Below are 19,278 nucleotides of genomic sequence, written 5' to 3'. Positions count from 1 at the left end.
AGAGAAAAACGACTACCAGACTTTTAGAAGACATCTGAAGACAGCCCTGTTAGGGAAGCTTTTAATGTTTAATAGACTATTGTATTTTAATATTTTGTTGGAAGCCACCTAGAGTGTTCCAGAATTTCCCTTTAAATCACTTTGGTGCTCCTTCTGGCCATGCAAATTGAAATGTGTTCAACTTTTACTGATCAGGGCAAGATTGGCTTAATGTAACTACAACTAGCTAGGACCATTCTCTGTTCCCTACTAGTCTTTGAAAAATAATCACACCAATAAGCATAATACGCAGCATTTGCTAATATTTCTTATTCATCCCTCCCCCCCTTCAGGAAAGTTGGCAGCTAAGGAAGGGCATTAGTGATGTTGGCGAAGAAGTCGAGTACGATGAAGAGCTTTACGTGGCCGGCAATATGGTCATTTGGAGTAGAGGGAGTAAAAGCCAAGCTTCTGCAGTTTACAAAGCGTTTACGGTGGACAGCCCTGTTTTGCAGGTATGGAAACTGGCATGGTTTAGCTTGTTTAGCTGCAAGTTGCATATGAAACCGAGGCCAGAATTATCCTTGCACTTGCTTAGGAGAAAGCCTTGTGGGGGATCTTGTCGGAATCTCCATTTGACCAAGCTGATAAAGCTTATCCTCCAATGTTAATTAATGACCTGAGCCTTTGATGAGGCCTCAGGCACATTCGCATTCAGCAGAGTTTCCAGCACAGGGAAGTGATGAGATTTGTGGCTACATGGCTAAAGAGTTTTATTTCTCGCTACGCAGACAGCAAAGAAAAATACATCCTCTCTCTATGAAAGCTCGAGAGCAACTGAAAGGAACAAAGGAACAGGAAACCACTAACATCACATCCGTCTCTCGTCTCCTGTGAGACTTCCAATAGCCTGGAAGCCCAGGAATGTAAACAGCCGTGTGACTCTAAGCAGCTGCACAGTGGCAAACAGAAACTAACAGATCAGTGGCGCAGATGACCAGTCAGATATGCAGGAGTTTGGGTTGTGTGGTCTTTTTATATAAGCAAGCAGCAACATAGGAAGCAGCCTTATGCCACGTCAGGTCCATCTGCCTCAGTATTGTCTGCTCTGACTGGCAGCAGCTCTTCAGGGTTTCAGACAGGAGTCTCTCCCAGCACTACTTGGAGGAGGAGAGAATAAGATGATGGGGACAGAGAGGAGCATTTTTATTGTATATTCATTACTATAGTTAGGGTTATAACATGTTTTCTGAATCCCGCCAGGAATAAGGTGGGGTAGGAGAATGAAAAAATGAATGGAGATTGTGACTTAGGTGAAAAGAGTGTATTACACAGGAAATGCTCTGGTGCGTGGATTGTGTCATTTTGCCAGTATTGCCTGGTGTAGTATATTTGCGGAAATAATTATTTTCTTACTTTTTTTAAAAAATGTTTTTGTTGTCCTGACTCAGATGTGTTATGTATTTATTGTAACCCACCTTTGGATAATTAAAAGAGGAAGGTCTGGCTATACATTGAAGGAAGTAAATGAAATAAAATAAGCATAGGCACTTTCAGATGGAGTTTGCAGATAGTAAATGCAAGCGGTTTCCGCCTGAAATGGCTGCCCCTGACCGGCAAAACGCAAATGAAGACATGGGCAAACTCTGGCTGTTCAGATATCTGAATCAGCTGTTCGTGTAGTGAAGTTTGGGTATAATTCTTTGTGTTCAGATAACTGAGATTTCAAATAACAAGCTTTCCGATAGCCAGACCTGGTTTACTCTTCCTGCTGAATATTTTTATTTTGTTTCAGGCATTGTGGTGTGATTTCTCTATACCCAAGGATAAGTCTGACAAAACGGAAGGTATGTTTCATTTTTATTAGGCTTCATTTGAAGTCTGGAAATACGTATGCCTCACTTTTCTCTCCTCACGAGTTGTTTAAAATCTGCTTGCAGGCGTAAACATGAAAAACAACAGTAATAAATGATCCAACTTGAAAGGCACCATTTGTTGCAATATGCTATAGTTTCCCCAAAACCGAGTGTATGAAATGCAGTCTGGTTTTGGGAGAAGGGTAGCTGAATGGAAGATTATTAAATTATGCTTATTTGTTCCCCAATTTCAGATAGCACCGAAGTAGTAGAAAAGTGTATCTGTATATTACAGAGCTCTTGCATAAATATCCACAGCATTGAAGGAAAGGATCACATTGCTTCTCTGCCCTTTCAGGTAAGCTTATGTGAAAACCAAATTCAGAAATCGGCAAGAGTTGCTGTGCTTATTAAGCCTGGCCTCCTGAGCTGTCTTATTTCTTTGAATAAAGGCTTAATTTAACAGAAGTCGTGTGAGTTTATTGCTGACTTTCCCCCGACACCTGCTCCTGACATCCTTGCAGGGCAGTAAGAAGCATTATCCGAGTTCAAGGACCTATTCCAGCCAGGCAAAAAAGAAGGGGGAAAAGCAGGACTGGCGAAGGGCATGGGGTGGGGGGTGGCTTGGGGACAGTCCCATGGGAGAGAGAGAGACCTGGAGGGCTGTATTTGACCTTTGGTTCCCCACCCATGTTATAAACAAAGCAGAAATCCTTTGTGTCCTGGTACCTAAAGCCTTGACATTATTTGCCAGCTAGCTGAATATCAGAAGCTTTCAAATATCACGGATATAAACATGTGAATAATGTTTTTAAAAATATAACTTTTATATATATATATATAGGTAGCCAATGTCTGGCCAACAAAATATGGCTTGCTGTTTGAACGTAGCAGTTCTTCGCACGAAGTGCCTCTTAGCCCACCCAGGTAATTAGACTTTATTGATTCTTGACTGTATGGTAAGAAGCTGGTCCAGTGTCCTTAGTAAATGTGATGGCCCACACATTCTGTGGCTCTTTAACTTCCTTCCTTGGCATGTCTCTTGGCAGGATAATTCCTTAGCTAGCAGAGTGGATAAAAATCTCATGAGATTTTCCTTTTAATCTGATTTTAACTTCTAAATTTTCCAAGTTGTGCTAAGTGTCCCTTTGAAAATAAACTAACTTGAAAAACACGCAGGCATCTTTGCAGCAGATTAGTATTAATTTAAAGTACATACAGATGTGTCAGTCACTTAACAGAAAAGCCCCAGAAGCATACTCAGGTATTTGGACAGCATGAATATCTGCAAGAACCAGGTTTTTTGTGACTATGCTGTGCCTCATCCTGGAATTGTAACCTGTATCAGTTCAAAGAGTGCAAAGCACAACATAATATTAGTAGGGCTGTTTATTTACCTATCTTGCTTTTTGGGGGGTTACATTTCAAAGTTTCAAATTAAAAATAAATTAAAAGCATAAACCAACTTAAAAACGATTTCTGAATGTGATCCTAACTTATTAAAGTCCACACATACGGGCTGTCATATTCTCTGATCTTCCGAGTTGTGGTTTGGAGGACTGGGAATGAATGTGTCTCCTTCCTGCCTCCCCTTATGTTCCCAGCTTCAAGGGACACTTCCTGGTTTGCCAAGCTACAGTCTGCTGTTATATCCAAACCTGTTATTTACCAGTTCATGATACATTTAGGATGATGCACTGAGTTAAGACTGTGATCCTAACCATGTCTACTCAAAAGTAAGCACCATTGAATTCAGTGGCGCTTACTCCCAGGTAAATCAGGTTAGGAGTGCAGCCTTTAGTTGCTGCTCTCCGTTTTGCCTGCAGTGCTTAATATTTTGCCCCATTTTCTTTTCAGAGAACCTTTGCCCACCATGTTCAGCATGCTGCATCCGTTAGATGAAATAACACCAATGGTTTGTAAGTCAGCAGGTAAAATATGTAATTCTTAAAAACAAGGAGGAAAAACAAGTCCAGCTGAGCAGTATTTGGAGATGCTTGACTAACGTTTTGCTGGTCCCTGCTTTTGGTGACACTTAGGAATTTGGAACACTAATTGCTTCATCGATTGAGCATTTTTTGCTCTCCTATTTAGGAGAACCAAGCTCGCAGAGCAGCAAAAATCCTTCTAAGTCTTACAATCAAAAAGTCATGGCACAAGAGGTAAAGGGATTAGGAGAGAGGAGGGAAAAAGCAAACCAACCTGGGCACTAATTATTAGTTATAAAATTTAGCAGGTCGTGGAAATAGATTAAAGTACAGAGGAAATCCTGGCACTTCCTCTTTCTCTGGAGGCCTCAATTATAGTATTTGCAAGGACTGTAATGTGATTGATTGAGGAGACCAAAATCCAAAAAGAAACCTTTGAGCGTTTATCTTAGTAAAAGACATTTTGCTGAAGACGTTTCAACTCTCTGTTGCATTAATGGTAGTAGAATTAGAAAATTAAAAGGGGGGTGTACCCCTAACAAGCGCACACAGGAGAAATACTTTCATACTTTCCAAGGGGTCAGGACAAAAGACACTGATTATATTTATAAACTACCCTTTTATACCATTTTTTAAATGTTACAATACAATGTATATGCAACTATCTTACAGTGCTGAGCTTGTGAACATATCAGGAAAATGTAGTTGTGATTAAATTCAAGAGGTTAATTCTGCCCTCCAAATTTTAAAATAATCCATATTGGGAATGCCAGGAAGAGGTTTTTGTAATTAGCCTTCTGCTGAGATGTGCCCATTCATTTTGTTAATATATTATTGGGACTTGTTTCTCATCCTCTAAAATGCAGGTGACTTACTGTACCTTGATAGGGGGTTTTTTAATGTTGAAATAGACAGATAAGTCTCCACAGCTGAAAATAACCCAAGCAAAGGCATATTACTACAGCCCCACAAGGCCCCACATTAGTTCTGCACCACCACACTCCTGCCTTCTCCATGTTGCCAATGTTTACGATGGTGTGCACATGTTGTTTTTGAACTATGTCTCCTGCCCGGCCTTTTCTCTTAGGTGGCTAACCTGACTTTTCTCCTGCTTAGCAGGTTTGTTTGGCTCTGCCAGAGTACAGTACGTTGCTGACTATTCGATGAGAATTGTTTTCCTCAACGCTGAGCCTTCCATCCTAATGACGTACGATGCCACTCAGAGTGTGCATACCATCTGGGAGCTTCGTCGAGTAAAAGCAGAGGTAAGGACCCAAGCGCAGGATCCATGTGGAAATGTTAAAAACTAGGAGGCTCTGCTGCCTTGATCCAGTTCCAATACCTCGTCCCACCCCAATGACTGCTCTGAAGAAAGGAGAAAAACCTGGGGGGATCTGTGCTGCCACTGTTGTCAGAGGTGGGATGCCTCTTGTGGCACTCAGGTCCTGCATGGAGGCTTCCCATAGACATCTGTTTGCCCACTTTGAGAGCAGGGTGCTGGGTTATAGGGAAGCAAAGATCACCAGATTCTTCAACATCAACTTCGTTGGACTGGTCATGTCGTGCGGATGCCCGATTATCGTCTTCCAAAGCAACTGCTCTATTCCGAACTTTAAAATGGGAAGTGTAATGCTGGTGGCCAACAAAAGAAGTTTAAAGACTTTCTCAAGGCAAATCTTTAAAAATGTAGTATAAACACCAATACTGTAACTGGGAAACACTGGCCTGTGAGCGCTCCAATTGGAGAACAGCCTTTACCAAAGGCTTTGAAAACACTCAAACTCGGGATGAAAGGGAGAAGCGTGCTAAGAGGAAGGCATGCTTGGCAAACTGTCGCCATGATCAAATCTTGCCTGGAAACCTATGTCCCCACTGTGGAAGGACATGTGGATCCAGAATTGGCCTCCACAGTCACTTACAGACTCACTGTTAAGGCTGTTTTCATGGAAAACAATCTTACTCAGCTATGAGTGATACCAAAGAAGAAGAAGAAGAAGAAGAAGAAGAAGAAGAAGAAGAACAAGAAGAAGAAGAAGAAGAAGAAGAAGGGTTATATGGACCTTTGGCTGGATCCAATTGAGGAGATTTCACCCCTCCCATATCCAAGAATCTCCTGACGAGTCTGCTGATTCTCCAGAGAGGAGGAGCAGTGTTCTGCTTTCTACTTATTCAGCTCCAGCACCAAGTCCGTCTGTCAGTCAGTCAGTGTGTCAGAGAGAGAGAGAGACTGAGTGTTAGAGATCGTGTGTAGAGATAAGGTTGCTGCTAAGAGCAGCTGCAGACACTCAGTGCAGCATTCATTTATGCTTAGACCTATTTAGCTCTGTATATAGTTTTGTATTATAGTTGTAGTTATAGAATAAAAGAAGATATTCTACAGAGCTGCTCTCCGAGTCGTTTATACACTGCCAGACTCTGCTATACTCTGCTGTGCGACGACTGTATTGTAGAAGTGAGTCCAGTGCTCACAACTATAAGCTGTGAGTCCACAGCACTTTGACCTGTTCCTGTGCAAAAGGTGGTCTCTGGCAGTGCTACCCAGCTTGCCTAGCCCAGTCGGGGTTGAAGTGCATGAGTCCAGTTGGTGACACTGGCTCAAGGGCGATGCTGACACCAGTAGGGTTCTTCTTATGTTTTTTTATGATCCTGGACCTCTCCTCTCCTTGTTTAGTTGGCCCCTTAAACTTTGGATACATTTCATGTTACTGAGCCTGGATAGCTCAGTGGGTTAGAGCGTGGTGCTGTTAACACCAAGGTTGCAGGTTCGATCCCTGTATGGGTCAGTTGCATCTTCCTGCAATGCAGGGGGTTGGGCTCCTCGGGGTCCCTTCCAACTCTACAATTCTATGTTTCTATGTTTTAAAATTAGGTCTGTACTTCAAGGTATCCTGTTACGTAAAAGCTATGCAGTATAAGTAGGAGTATAGCATCTAGATCAAGGGAAGTAATAGTGCCACTGTATTCTGCTCTGGTCAGACCTCACCTGGAGTACTGTGTCCAGTTCTGGGCACCACAGTTCAAGAAGGACACTGACAAACTGGAACGTGTCCAGAGGAGGGCAACCAAAATGGTCAAAGGCCTGGAAACGATGCCTTATGAGGAACGGCTAAGGGAGCTGGGCATGTTTAGCCTGGAGAAGAGGAGGTTAAGGGGTGATATGATAGCCATGTTCAAATATATAAAAGGATGTCACATAGAGGAGAGAGAAAGGTTGTTTTCTGCTGCTCAAGAGAAGCGGACACGGAGCAATGGATCTAAACTACAAGAAAGAAGATTCCACCTAAACATTAGGAAGAACTTCCTGACAGTAAGAGCTGTTCGACAGTGGAATTTGCTGCCAAGGAGTGTGGTGGAGTCTCCTTCTTTGGAGGTCTTTAAGCAGAGGCTTGACAACCATATGTCAGGAGTGCTCTGATGGTGTTTCCTGCTTGGCAGGGGGTTGGACTCGATGGCCCTTGTGGTCTCTTCCAACTCTATGATTCTGTGATTCAGTTTCGAACAACATAAGCTGATTTTTGTTGTTGTGCTCTTCTCTGCAGGAGCAAAGCGCTGTCTTGAAATTCTCCGAGCAGGTGGGGACCCCTCAGTATGCAGCTGCCAGCAGCTCCTTCACAGTCCACCTTCGGAGCCTCTCTAAGGGCGACTCGCCCGTGGCTTCCCCATTCCAGAACTATTCCTCTATTCACAGTCAGAGCAGGTCAGCATCGTCCCCCAGCATTCACTCCCGATCACCCTCCATATCCAACATGGCAGCTCTAAGGTAGGCTGGTAAGCTTTGGTTGTTGATTTGCAAAGAACTATACGGGGGAACCATGCATGCTACAAATCCTGGCTTACTGAAATCTTCTGCGGGTGGTTGCAGCTTCAGACTCCAGCCTTAAAGGGTTGTGGAGGCCGAGCTCCCGTGTGTTGGGATCATATCTTTCGTAAGCTGAAATGCATTCGCTGCTCTTCAGCTTCCCTAGCAGATTTTAGCCTCTCTGATCTTGTTGGGTCACCAACCTTTCTCTCCCACCGGGGCAAATTAAGACTCTCAGGTGGTATTCAGCTAACTTGGCCTTATTCATGCGAAGATTAGCATGAGTGCAATGGAACTTGCCCATGCACGCCCTGCACACTTCCCGAATCTGGTCTGGAGAGTTTGGGGGAATCCCTCGAGCAGATTTAGGGGGCAGTTGGGTGGAGGAGAGGTTTGGAGAATCCCATTCTGCTAGCAGTAATCCTTGCTCTAATGGGACCCTGCCTTAGTGCTGTGTTGAACACAACCCCCATTTTCACTCTTCCTACATTATGAAACTGTGATAGGGACGTTGCAGTTTCCACATTCCACATTTTGGAAACGCTGCTGTAGAGGTTCCCTGCCCCCTCGGAATGTTAATCACCTTGTCAATTCCTGGCCCCAGCTGCAAAGAACATTACCTTAAGAAATATTTCTGTGCTAGCTGTAGGGAGTTGTAATGCAAAACATCTGGAGGTTGGCGAAGGCTTAGATTGTATGCTCCTTGGTGTTAGGGGCCTATTGCTTCCTTCTTGCAGTGCTACACGGCCACATTCACACATTCCAATAAAACCTGTTGCCTGTAGTTCCAATTACAGTGGTACCTCGGGTTACATATGCTTCAGGTTACACACTCTGCTAACCCAGAAATAGTGCTTCAGGTTAAGAACTTTGCTTCAGGATAAGAACAGAAATCGGGCTCCGGCGGCGCAGCAGCAGCAGCAGGAGGAGGCCCCCATTAGCTAAAGTGGTGCTTCAGGTTAAGAACAGTTTCAGGTTAAGAATGGAACGAATTAAGTACTTAACCCGAGGTACCACTATATAGTCCTTAAACAGGATCCTAAGAGCTTGCACCTCTTCCCCGTCACCCCAAGTGCAATCTTCAAGCAGTTCCGTACAAACCTAAGGATGGCATCAGTTTTCCATCTAGGCTGCATGCAGTCTCTTACACTGTGTTGGAAGCCACTGTGGCTGCCACACAGCTCTTTGGATCCCCTTGCTCAGTGTGGAAAGTGAGGCCAGTATTTTTTTTAATCTCCATATCATACACCCTGGTGCCTGCTGAAAGAGAGCCACTTTCCAGAAGCCCATGAGTTCATAGTTGAAGATCTGAAGTGGAGAATTAAAACATAGACCTCCTCCTCTCTTGGAAGTGTGAGCACCTTGGCATTCTGGTGGAAAAAAAAGGGGTGCTGGGCGTGTAACTCATCACCGGGGGAAATGGTTTTCTTTTCACAGCCGATCTCACTCCCCGGCCCTAGGGGTGCATTCGTTCTCAGGAGTGCAGAGATTCAACTTCTCCAACCATGCACAGTCTTCCAGGAGACACAGTGCCTCCCATTCTCCAAACAGTGCGATGGACTCATTCTTCGCCCCAGAAACGGAACTCATTGTTCCAGAGCTTTGCATAGACCATCTATGGACGGAGGCCTTCACTACCACAAGGTTTGGAATAATCCTATCTATTCAGCAAGGGGTCTGAACAGCAGGGGGCTGCTTTCTCTTGAGTGGGGCGTTTTATTGTTTGTAAAGTTTGGAGGATAGAATATCATTGCAAGTATGTGTCTGAACTGACGTGCCTGTCCGCCGGTAAAAGCAGAGTTAAGAAGCCGAGCGTGGTATCCACCCGGAAATGTTAAAAATTAGGAGGTGCTGCTGCTTTGATCCAGTTCCATGCCTCGTCCCACCCCAATGGCTGCTCTGGAGTAAGAAGAAAAAACTTGGGGAGATCTGTTCTGCCACTGCTCCCAGAGGCGGAATGCCTCTCTGTATGTTAGTTGCTCGAAAGCACACGTGGGTGGGGGTGCTATTGCCAGGGTCAAGCAAGATTCATAATGGAGGATCTCATGTCATATTTTAAGTTATGTCAACATTTTATTTATTTATTTTAGAGTATTTGTACCCCGCTCTTCAGCCAAAAATGTCTCCCACAGTGGCTTACATTAAATTAGAGCAAGACATTCCCTACCCACCAGCTTACATTATAATAAACAAACAAATTAATAAGAATACAGCACACAAGGGAAAAGGAACAAGGAGGGAAGAGGAAACTCAAAACTCAGGCATCATACTTCTGCCATGATCTACCGTAATAAACCAAAGAAAAATTTCAGATTGACACAAATCTATTCGCAATAGATGTCTGCCACATTCACACTGTACATTCAGAACAGCGTGATATACCATTTTGGGCAGTCATGGGTTTCCCTAAAGTATTCTAGGAGCTCTGGTTCATTAAGAGTTCTTGGGGGAGACCCCTGTGACACTACTGTGCTTGACCGTATCTCCTATTGTTTCGTTCTTGATGCATTCCATTTCTTTCAGTTGTGCTAGAAGAGTTAGTTTGCTCTGTTAGGAAAGGTTTAGTAAAGCTCACACCCAGATTGCAGACTGCAAAACTCTGATTGTGCAAAATGGATTCAGAGATGAAATAAAACAGGGAAGATTTTCCTACGCCTAGGATTGCTCTGTTAGGGAAGCATAAAATAATCTACAGTTTAATTTGTAAACTTTATTTGAGTAAGCTTAACTTTATTCTTCTTTTGATTATTTGAATATTGACAGAGAGAAGAATTCTCAAGCTTCCAAAGTATTTATTACGACTGACCTTTGTGGGCAAAAGTTTTTGTGCTACTTAGTGGAGTCCCAGCTACAGTTACGGTAAGTGCATTTCGATATGTGACTTTCTCGAATTGTTGTCTAAAATACTGGAAACATAACCAAAAGAGAGCTGAATATTATTTCAAATCCCAATTTTAGCATTCAGAAAGGGGACTCATTCGCATATCATGGTAAATGAGAAATATCTTAATGCTTTAACTGTTTTTAAACTGTTTTAATTGTCAGCCTTTTTAACTGGCTTGTATGCATTAATTTAAAATGTTTAAACGCTCTGATGAAATTGTTATTGTGTATTTTAATTACGTAGGAATTGTATAATTGATTTTATAGCATAAACTGCTTAGAAGCATTTCGCCATACAAGCAGTATGGCAAATAATAAGCCATTGTTAATTGTTTACCACGAGCACTTGGTTCCGACTGCTTCTCAGTTTTCATTTCCTATTACTCATCATTTTCATTTCTATGCTGGAGGGGTCTCCAGAGGTGAAGCAGTTCCCCCTAATGATGGTTTGTCAATTCAGACATGCAAAAATCATAGAAAGTACCAACCGTCATTTTTTATTCTCGTTTATTGTCCAGTTACAAACCACAGCTTGCCATTTTGGATATGGTATCAAAAAGTTTCCTTTACCAAGCTTGGGTTTGATGATGAAACCAAGTTCCTCTCTAAACATGGCCCTTCAAGTCAAGCAGCAGCATTTATTCAATATTTATGAATAAGCATTACTAGCCTTTCCAGCTGGCAGCCATGATATTTTTTGGAAAACTGCAGTGCAAAAATAATACTGGAGAGATTTCTTTGTATGAGGTTTTGCGTTTTTCCTCCCCTGGTGTTTAGCTGTGTAAAGTTTCAACAGAGTAACGACATGTCGCAGTTGATCTTTGGCTCTGTCACCAACATCCCGGCAAAGGATGCAGCTCCAGTGGAAGTAAGTATGAGACTGTGAAATGTAGAGGAGTGTGCAGACAGGCTTAAGGCCACTTGATCGCATGTGTTCAAATGCCAGCGGATGAATTTACTCTCTTTCTTTTGGCCTTTACAGAGCATTGACACAATGCTGGTTCTGGAAAGCAATGGAAACTTAGTCCTGTACACCGGAGTGGTTCGGGTAAGTGTTTGTTTTATAGTGTTCATTTCATAAAATGTATTTGCTACTCGGTTGCAAACCAAGCAAAGAAAGCTCAAAAACTTTTCCTCTAGCTCAGGGTTTCCCAAACAGCTCTTTCTGGACTACAATTCCCATCATCCACTTGTCCTGCAAGCTAGGGATGATGGGAGTTGTAGTCCAAAAAACTGCTGGAGACCCTAGTTTGGGAAACCCTGCTCTAGTTTGAGGGTTGGCAACCTTTAAAAGTCCAAGGACTTTGTTCCCTGTTTCTGGATGAAACATCGGCTCTGGATCCATTCCAGTCTGGCTTCCGCGCTGGTCATGGGACCGAGACGGCTCTGGTCGCCCTAACAGATGATCTCCGCAGGCAGCTGGATCGAGGCGGGTCGGGGCTGCTGATTCTTCTAGACCTGTCAGCAGCCTTCGACATGGTCGATCACAAACTCCTGGACCACCGCCTTGCCGACGTGGGGATCCAGGGCACAGTCCTTCAATGGCTGCGCTCGTTTCTCTCTGGTCGGGGACAGAGGGTGGCGCTTGGGGGGGAATTGTCATCCCGCCACTCCTTGGTGTGTGGAGTGCCCCAGGGTGCGATACTCTCCCCGATGCTTTTTAACATCTTTATATGCCCCCTCACCCAGCTTGTCCGGAGTTTTGGGCTGGGCTGCCATCAGTATGCTGATGACACCCAACTCTTATCTGTTGATGGATGGCCATCCTGACTCGGCCCCAGACACACTGATCAGATGCTTGGAAGCTGTGGCTGGATGGTTACGTGGGAGCCGGTTGAAGTTAAATCCTTCGAAGACAGAGGTCCTCTGGCTGGGACGGGGTGATATGGGATTGAGGGGGCAACTCCCATCTCTTGCGGGGGTGCAATTAGTGCCAGCACCGTCCGTTAAGAGTTTGGGTGTAATCTTTGATACCTCCCTCTCCATGGAGGCGCAGATTGCAGCTATAACAAAGGTGGCATTTTTTCATCTCCGCCAAGCTAAGCAGTTGGCTCCTTACCTCTCTCGCCCTGACCTAGCCACTGTGATCCACGCAACGGTCACCTCCAGACTGGATTATTGTAACTCGCTTTACGTGGGGCTGCCCTTGAGACTGACCCAGAAACTCCAGCGGGTGCAGAATGCCGCAGCGAGACTCCTTACGGGGTCTTTGCTGCGAGATCACTTTCATCCGGTGCTATACCAGCTGCACTGGCTCCCGGTGGAGTACAGGATCAGGTTTAAGGTGCTAGTTTTAACCTTCAAAGCCCTATACGGCCTAGGACCCTCGTACCTACGGGACTGCCTCTCCTGGTATGCCCCACAGAGGAACTTACGGTCTTCAAATAAAAACATCTTGAAGGTCCCAGGCCTCAGAGAGGTTAGGCTGGCCTCAACTAGAGCCAGGGCATTTTCGGCTGCGGCTCCAACCTGGTGGAACGCTCTGTCACAAGAGACAAGGGCCCTGCAGGACTTGACATCTTTCCGCAGGGCCTGCAAGACAGAGCTGTTCCGCCAGGCCTTTGGTCAGGGCGCAGCCTGACTCCCTCCTTTGGCAATCTTTACAAAACTTTAGTTTATGGTTGCCATCAATTTTGATTTTAATTAACTTTTATAATGTTTTTATAATGTTGCACTGTTTTAGTGTTGTTAGCCGCCCTGAGCCCGGCTTCGGCTGGGGAGGGCGGGATATAAATAAAATTTATTATTATTATTATTATTATTATTATTATTATTATTATGTGGGGGGAAGCAGCTAGAGGCAAAAGGTGGTTATTTATTACTTACAACTAAATGCTAGCATTGCATCCATTGCTAGGCTTGTCTTTTTAGGGACACTTTGGACTTTAAAAGCTCTCTCTGTCTTGGAACTCTACTTAGCTTCTTCATTTCTCACCCATTACAAGGTAGGGAAGGTTTTTATACCTGGTTTGCCAGCTCCGTCACTGACGATGTCCAATCAGATGCCTCGCCCCAGCACCCCTCTGGACAATGCCAATACTCCTTCCAAGCCCTTGAACAAGCACCTTGGACCCTTAGATGAGGTGAGGGGCTCTGCTGTTTCCTATGTGGGTATATAGATCATCACTGTCACTATTGCCCTGTTTGTGTTTGGACACAGAATGGGGACTTGTGGGGAGGGCTCTGGGGAGAAATGAGGCCCACAACAGCTAGCCACGTAAGGGTCAGGTGGAAGGCTTTAAATGAAAAGTATGGTTCTTGGCATTCTGCTCAGACACCACGGGTTGCAGACACATGCCCTGGAATTCCCAATTCTAAATCCTAGTTTTGACCTTCATAGTCCTTTAGAGTGGGCAACGAAGTTAGCTGAAAGCTCACCTTCTCCCGCATATACCTGCCTGAACCTTGAGATGCTTTTCAGAAGCCCAGCTCTGGGTGACTTTGCCGAGTGAAAGGAGACTTGTAGCAACTAGGTAGAGGACCTGCTCCATGGTGGCCCCCTGATGGTGGAATGCCCTCCCCAAAGAGACTTGCTTGCTACTTTCTTTATGGTCTTTTCAGTACTATGAAAATCTTTTTGTTCTCCCAGGTCTTTAAAAATTGCAATCTTAAGGCAGTGAATGTTAAGCCATTGTTTCTGTCTGTTGTGATTTATTTCTGTATTCGGTGTATTTAAATATTGTAAACAAACAAACAAATTGTAAGGAAACTGTAGCCGCAGCTCGATTCATATCTTTCTGAACCTGCTAAGGAAATTTGTTTTGTTTAATCCTGAATCTGGGCTGTTGAGAATAGTGCTAAAAGATTTTAATATTTGTCCCCCTTTTAAGCAGGGAGTGTTGTCCCCTGTTCCAGAGCTGAGAGATTCTTCCAAACTTCAAAATTCATCTTACATTGATGATTGCACTTTTCAGCAACTTTCAACTTTTATTCATTCTGTGAGAGACCCTGTCCAGAACAGAGTGACTCTGGTAAGTAGTGTTCTGTGGATAGAGAATTAGCTGACCTCAGTCGAGGCACAGTGTGGCACAGTAGTTGAAGGGTTTCCAGCTTGGTTCTGGGAAACACAATTTCAAATCCTTGCTCATCCATGCATTAATCTAAAACTTAGTCCCAGTGTTTGTGAGCTTTGTCTCTCTCTTTCTCGTTCTGGGTTTAACAAATAAACTTTCTGGTTCATCATTTCATCATCTCCAAACCACAGTTTGCTTGTTGATGAGCAGAGAGAGTTAGACCCTGGTGTTAAGGATCTTTCCTTTCCACCTTTTCTTATATTCTTAGAATCATAGAATCATAGAGTTGGAAGAGACCACAAGGGCCATCGAGTCCAACCCCCTGCCAAGCAGGAAACACCATCAGAGCACTCCTGACATATGGTTGTCAAGCCTCTGCTTAAAGACCTCCAAAGAAGGAGACTCCACCACACTCCTTGGCAGCAAATTCCACTGTCAAACAGCTCTTACTGTCAGGAAGTTCTTCCTAATGTTCTTCCCTTTGTGGGTCTCTTGCCAAAAGAAAAAGACCATGCTTTTGATTGTCCATGGGTCTCTTGATCATGTTAACCAATCACTTTAGTTTATGTGAATGGCATATGCTAGATAAATTCACCTGTTGTTGTTTTTCTTCTCCCAGGAGCTCAGCAGTGGCTCCATGGTCAGAATTACCATCCCAGAAATTGCAACTTCAGAATTAGGTATGATATTGAATAATAATACGTTTTTTTGTTCTTGCTTGTGAGCTCTCCTCCCCTCGCCCCCCCCCCCATTTTGTCTCACCAGTGACATAGAATCAGCAAATTAAAATCCAAGCTCTGAACCAGTGTAGACTTAACTTAGATTGGACTCAGAGTATAATTGCTTGACCAATTATCACTCCCGGGTCTCTATGCCATGATGAGGAGAACAGGACCAAGAGAACAAAATTAACCCCATCGTTTCACAGCTGCTTCCTGTAGGCTGGGGCACAAAGCAAGTCCTTTTTGGATGTCCATGAGTTCTCATGTTATGAGAGAGGGAGGAAAAACTTTTCTCTATCTGCTTTTCTCCATTTTTATAAAATTTGATGGTGTCACACTGGGCCAGGGTGTAAATGGCTTCCAAGTCACAGAAATGGATTGAGTAGCTCAATAACCAAACGGTAATCTGAACAGTTCTTTCTTCACCCCTTTACCCTAAACAGTCAAAAGATGTTTACAAGGCATTAAGTGTATTCTGCCCAGAGAAGTAGCCGTGCAAATGCTCGTCAGGTGGTACAATGCCTACAACGCACCAGGCGGACCAAGTTACTACTCAGAGTGGAACTTATTTGTTACCTGCCTCATGAACATGATGGGCTACAACACGGACAGAGTGGCCTGGACTCGTAACGTAAGTGACTTCTGCAGTGACGTCACTTGACTTCTCACCAACAGCTTAATACTAAGGCGTCAATCGAAGGGTGGGAATTCCACCATGTGCTCTGAAGTGTTGGACTACTGCACCGCGCACTTTGAAGGTGACTCGGAAACTGCAACTAATCCAGAATGCGGCAGCTAGACTGCTGACTGGGAGCGGCCGCTGAGACCACATAACACCGGTCCTGAAAGACCTACATTGGCTACCAATATGTTTCTGAGCACAGTTCAAAGTATTGGTGCTGACCTTTAAAGCCCTAAACGACCTTGGCCCGGTATACCTGAAGGAGCGTCCCCATCGTCCAGTCTGGATGCTGAGGTCCAGCTCCAAGGGCCTTTCTCTCACGGCGAGAAGTGAGGTTACAGGGAACCAGGCAGAGGACCTTCTTGGTGGTGGCGCCTGCCCTGTGGAATGCTCTCCCATCAAATGTCAAGGAAATAAACAACTACAGTGGTACCTTGGGTTAAGTACTTAATTCGTTCCGGAGGTCTGTTCTTAACCTGAAACTGTTCTTAACCTGAAGCACCACTTTAGCTAATGGGGCCTCCTGCTGCCGCTGCACCGCCAGAGCCTGATTTCTGTTCTTATCCTGAAGCAAAGTTCTTAACCTGAAGCACTATTTCTGGGTTAGCGGAGTGTGTAACCTGAAGCATATGTAACCTGAAGCGTATGTAACCTGAGGTACCACTTTTAGAAGACATCTGAAAGCAGCCCTGTTTAGGGAAGTTTTAATGTTTGATGTTTTATCACATGATGATGATTCTGCTGGGAGCCGCCCAGAGTGGCTGGGCTATAAATAATAAATTATTATTACATTATTATTATTATTATTATTATTATTATTATTATTATTGATCCAAACACCTTCAAGCTGTGTAACAGGCTTTCTGCTAGTAACAAGGTATTGCTGAGATAATGTATTCTGTCCCTTCCCTGTACTTCTTAGAATTAAACTATATATACACAGAATCTTGCAAGCACAACAACAGCATGGTTCCCTTGATTTTGGGTGCCCTCACATCTTACTAGTTATTGCTTGGCTCTATATAATAGTTCAATATACCATATATACTCGAGTATAAGCCAACTTTTTCAGCACATTTTTTATGCTGAAAAAGCCCCCCTCAGCTTATACTTGAGTGAGGGTCCCTGTCGGCGGCGGTGGAGGAGGAATGAGCAGCCTGAAAGCAGCCCTTTGGAACTGCTCCTTCCTCTTCCGCCGCCTTTGTTGGTGGCCTAGGTAGGCAAGGGGAGAGGCTGGGGTGGGGAGAAGTTTGTGGTGTGGTGAACTGGCTTATACTCGAGTCCCAGTTTTTTGTGGTAAAATTAGGTGCCTCGGATTATACAGTGGTGCCTCGCAAGATGAAATTAATCCGTTCCGTGAGGCTCTTTGTATAGCGGTTTCTTCGTCTTGCGAAGCAAGCCCATTGACAGCTTAGCGGATTAGCGCTATTAGCGGTTTAGCGGCTTTTAGCGGATAAGCTGATAAGCGGCTTAGGGCTTAGGAAAAGGGGGAAAAAAGGGAAAAAACCCCGCAGGAACTCGCAAGACATTTTCGTCTTGCGAAGCAAGCCCATAGGGAAATTCGTTTTGCGAAGCGCCTCCAAAACGGAAAACCCTTTCGTTTAGCGGGTTTTCCGTCTTGCGAGGAGTTCGTCTTGCGGGGCACCACTGTATTCGGTTCAGCTTATACAGTGGTGCCCCGCAAGACGAATGCCTCGCAAGACGGAAAACTCGCTAGACGAAAGAGTTTTCCGTTTTGGAGGTGCTTCGCAAAACGAATTTCCTATGGGCTTGCTTTGCAAGACAAAAATGTCTTGTGAGTTCCTGCGGGTTTTTTTTCCTTTCCCCCACTTTTTCTAAGCCTAAAAGCCGCTAAAAGCCGCTAATAGCGCTAAGCCGCTAAGCCGTCAATGGGCTTGCTTCGCAAGACGAAAAAACCGCTAGACGAAGAGACTCGCGGAACGGATTCTTTTCGTCTTGCGAGGCACCACTGTACTCGAGTATATATGGTAGATCTTAGAGCAGGGACAGCCAACCTCCAGGTTGTATGGGGCTGGTGAGAGTTTTAGTCCCTGGGCAGGGTTCCAGGTGGCATAGGTTAATGCAAAGAAATAATCACAATTGTACGTGGAACTGTTGCACGATCAGCTTTGCTTCTTCTGACAGAACGATTCCTGTAATGTATGAAAACTGAAATTCAGTGCCCAGTGTGATGATTTATTTATCTGTTGATTTCAGCTTGATTTTGAAGGCTCTCTTTCTCCAGTCATTGCTCCCAAGAAAGCCCGGCCGTCAGAGACAGGATCAGATGAAGTAAGGGAATAATTTATCATTTTAATTAGTAGTTCCTGAGCAGCTGGAGGATTTTTGTGCATTCCTCTGATTCGGGAGGTGCTGCTTCCTAGACTTGTATGGCGCTTAGCTAAAAAACACACACATTTGCATGAACTTGTTTGGTGTTATGTGAGCATCAGGTGTGCTCTTTTGACTTACAGCAGGGGTAGGAATTGTAGTCCCAACACTTCAGCCACAACCTGGTGTTTTGGACTGAAGGCTGACTTCACAGGTCTGCATATCACTTGACGAACTTTGATGATTCAACATAAAAAGCTCCCAGAGGGATAGGTAAAGGTAAAGGTACCTCTGCCCGTACGGGCCAGTCTTGACAGACTCTGGGGTTGTGCGCCCATCTCACTTAAGAGGCCAGGGGCCAGCGCTGTCCGGAGACACTTGCGGGTCACGTGGCCAGCGTGACATCGCTGCTCTGGCGAGCCAGAGCCGCACACGGAAACGCCGTTTACCTTCCCGCTGGTAAGCGGTCCCTATTTATCTACTTGCACCCGGAGGTGCTTTCGAACTGCTAGGTTGGCAGGTGCTGGGACCGAGCAGCGGGAGCGCACCCCGCCGCAGGGATTCGAACCGCCGACCTTTCGATCGGCAAGCCCTAGGCGCTGAGGCTTTTACCCACAGCGCCACCCGCGTCCACCCAGAGGGATAGCCACAAGTAAAACCATGGAGAGTGCAGGGGCATCTTTAAAAGACTAATAAATGTACTATGGCATAATATTTTGTAGACTAGAGCCCACTTCATCAGATTTGGAGTTTGGTTTTGGTACAAGGTAGCTCAGATTGTTAATGGTGGCATTGAAAAAAGTGTTTCTCATGTCCCATGAGACCAGGGCCCTGCAGGATTTAACCTCCTTCCGCAGGGCCTGTAAGACAGAGCTATTCTGCCTGGCTTTCAATCTGAACTTAGCCTGATCTTTTATTCCCCTTCCTTCCCTCCCCCTACCCTTTTTATGAAGATTTCCCGCTCTAGGATCCCACATCTAATTCTCCCCTGGTCTCCTCACTGGCCCAAATAGGACTAATTTAGCCAGCTAGCCCTGCTGATCATCTAATGTTTATTGGATGGATTTCCCCCTTAAATTGATTTT

General features: G+C 44.7%; 1 protein-coding gene across 6 annotated transcripts in view; it reads left to right on the top strand.

The window, feature by feature from the left end:
• Positions 1-19,278, top strand: part of ANAPC1 (anaphase promoting complex subunit 1) — a 58,857-nt gene that overhangs the window by 2,529 nt on the left and 37,050 nt on the right. The window contains exons 3-18 of one of the 6 annotated variants that reach the window (XM_079968395.1): positions 333-494; positions 1,775-1,826; positions 2,090-2,193; positions 2,680-2,762; positions 3,693-3,754; positions 4,883-5,028; positions 7,303-7,523; positions 9,000-9,206; positions 10,326-10,421; positions 11,223-11,313; positions 11,428-11,493; positions 13,391-13,528; positions 14,276-14,416; positions 15,078-15,138; positions 15,624-15,811; positions 18,080-18,154. In XM_079968395.1, the coding sequence (XP_079824521.1) occupies positions 333-494; positions 1,775-1,826; positions 2,090-2,193; positions 2,680-2,762; positions 3,693-3,754; positions 4,883-5,028; positions 7,303-7,523; positions 9,000-9,206; positions 10,326-10,421; positions 11,223-11,313; positions 11,428-11,493; positions 13,391-13,528; positions 14,276-14,416; positions 15,078-15,138; positions 15,624-15,811; positions 18,080-18,154 (1,893 nt within the window). Of the gene's footprint in view, positions 1-332; positions 495-1,774; positions 1,827-2,089; positions 2,194-2,679; positions 2,763-3,692; positions 3,767-4,879; positions 5,029-7,302; positions 7,524-8,999; positions 9,207-10,325; positions 10,422-11,222; positions 11,314-11,427; positions 11,494-13,390; positions 13,529-14,275; positions 14,417-15,077; positions 15,139-15,623; positions 15,812-18,079; positions 18,155-19,278 lie in introns of all 6 variants that reach the window. The other 5 variants (XM_079968394.1, XM_079968396.1, XM_079968393.1 and 2 more) reach the window with 5 other exon arrangements.

This window comes from Podarcis cretensis (genome assembly GCF_951804945.1).
Source record: "Podarcis cretensis genome assembly, chromosome: 3".
Lineage (NCBI taxonomy): Eukaryota > Metazoa > Chordata > Lepidosauria > Squamata > Lacertidae > Podarcis > Podarcis cretensis.
This window is presented reverse-complemented; position numbering and strand designations above follow the sequence as displayed.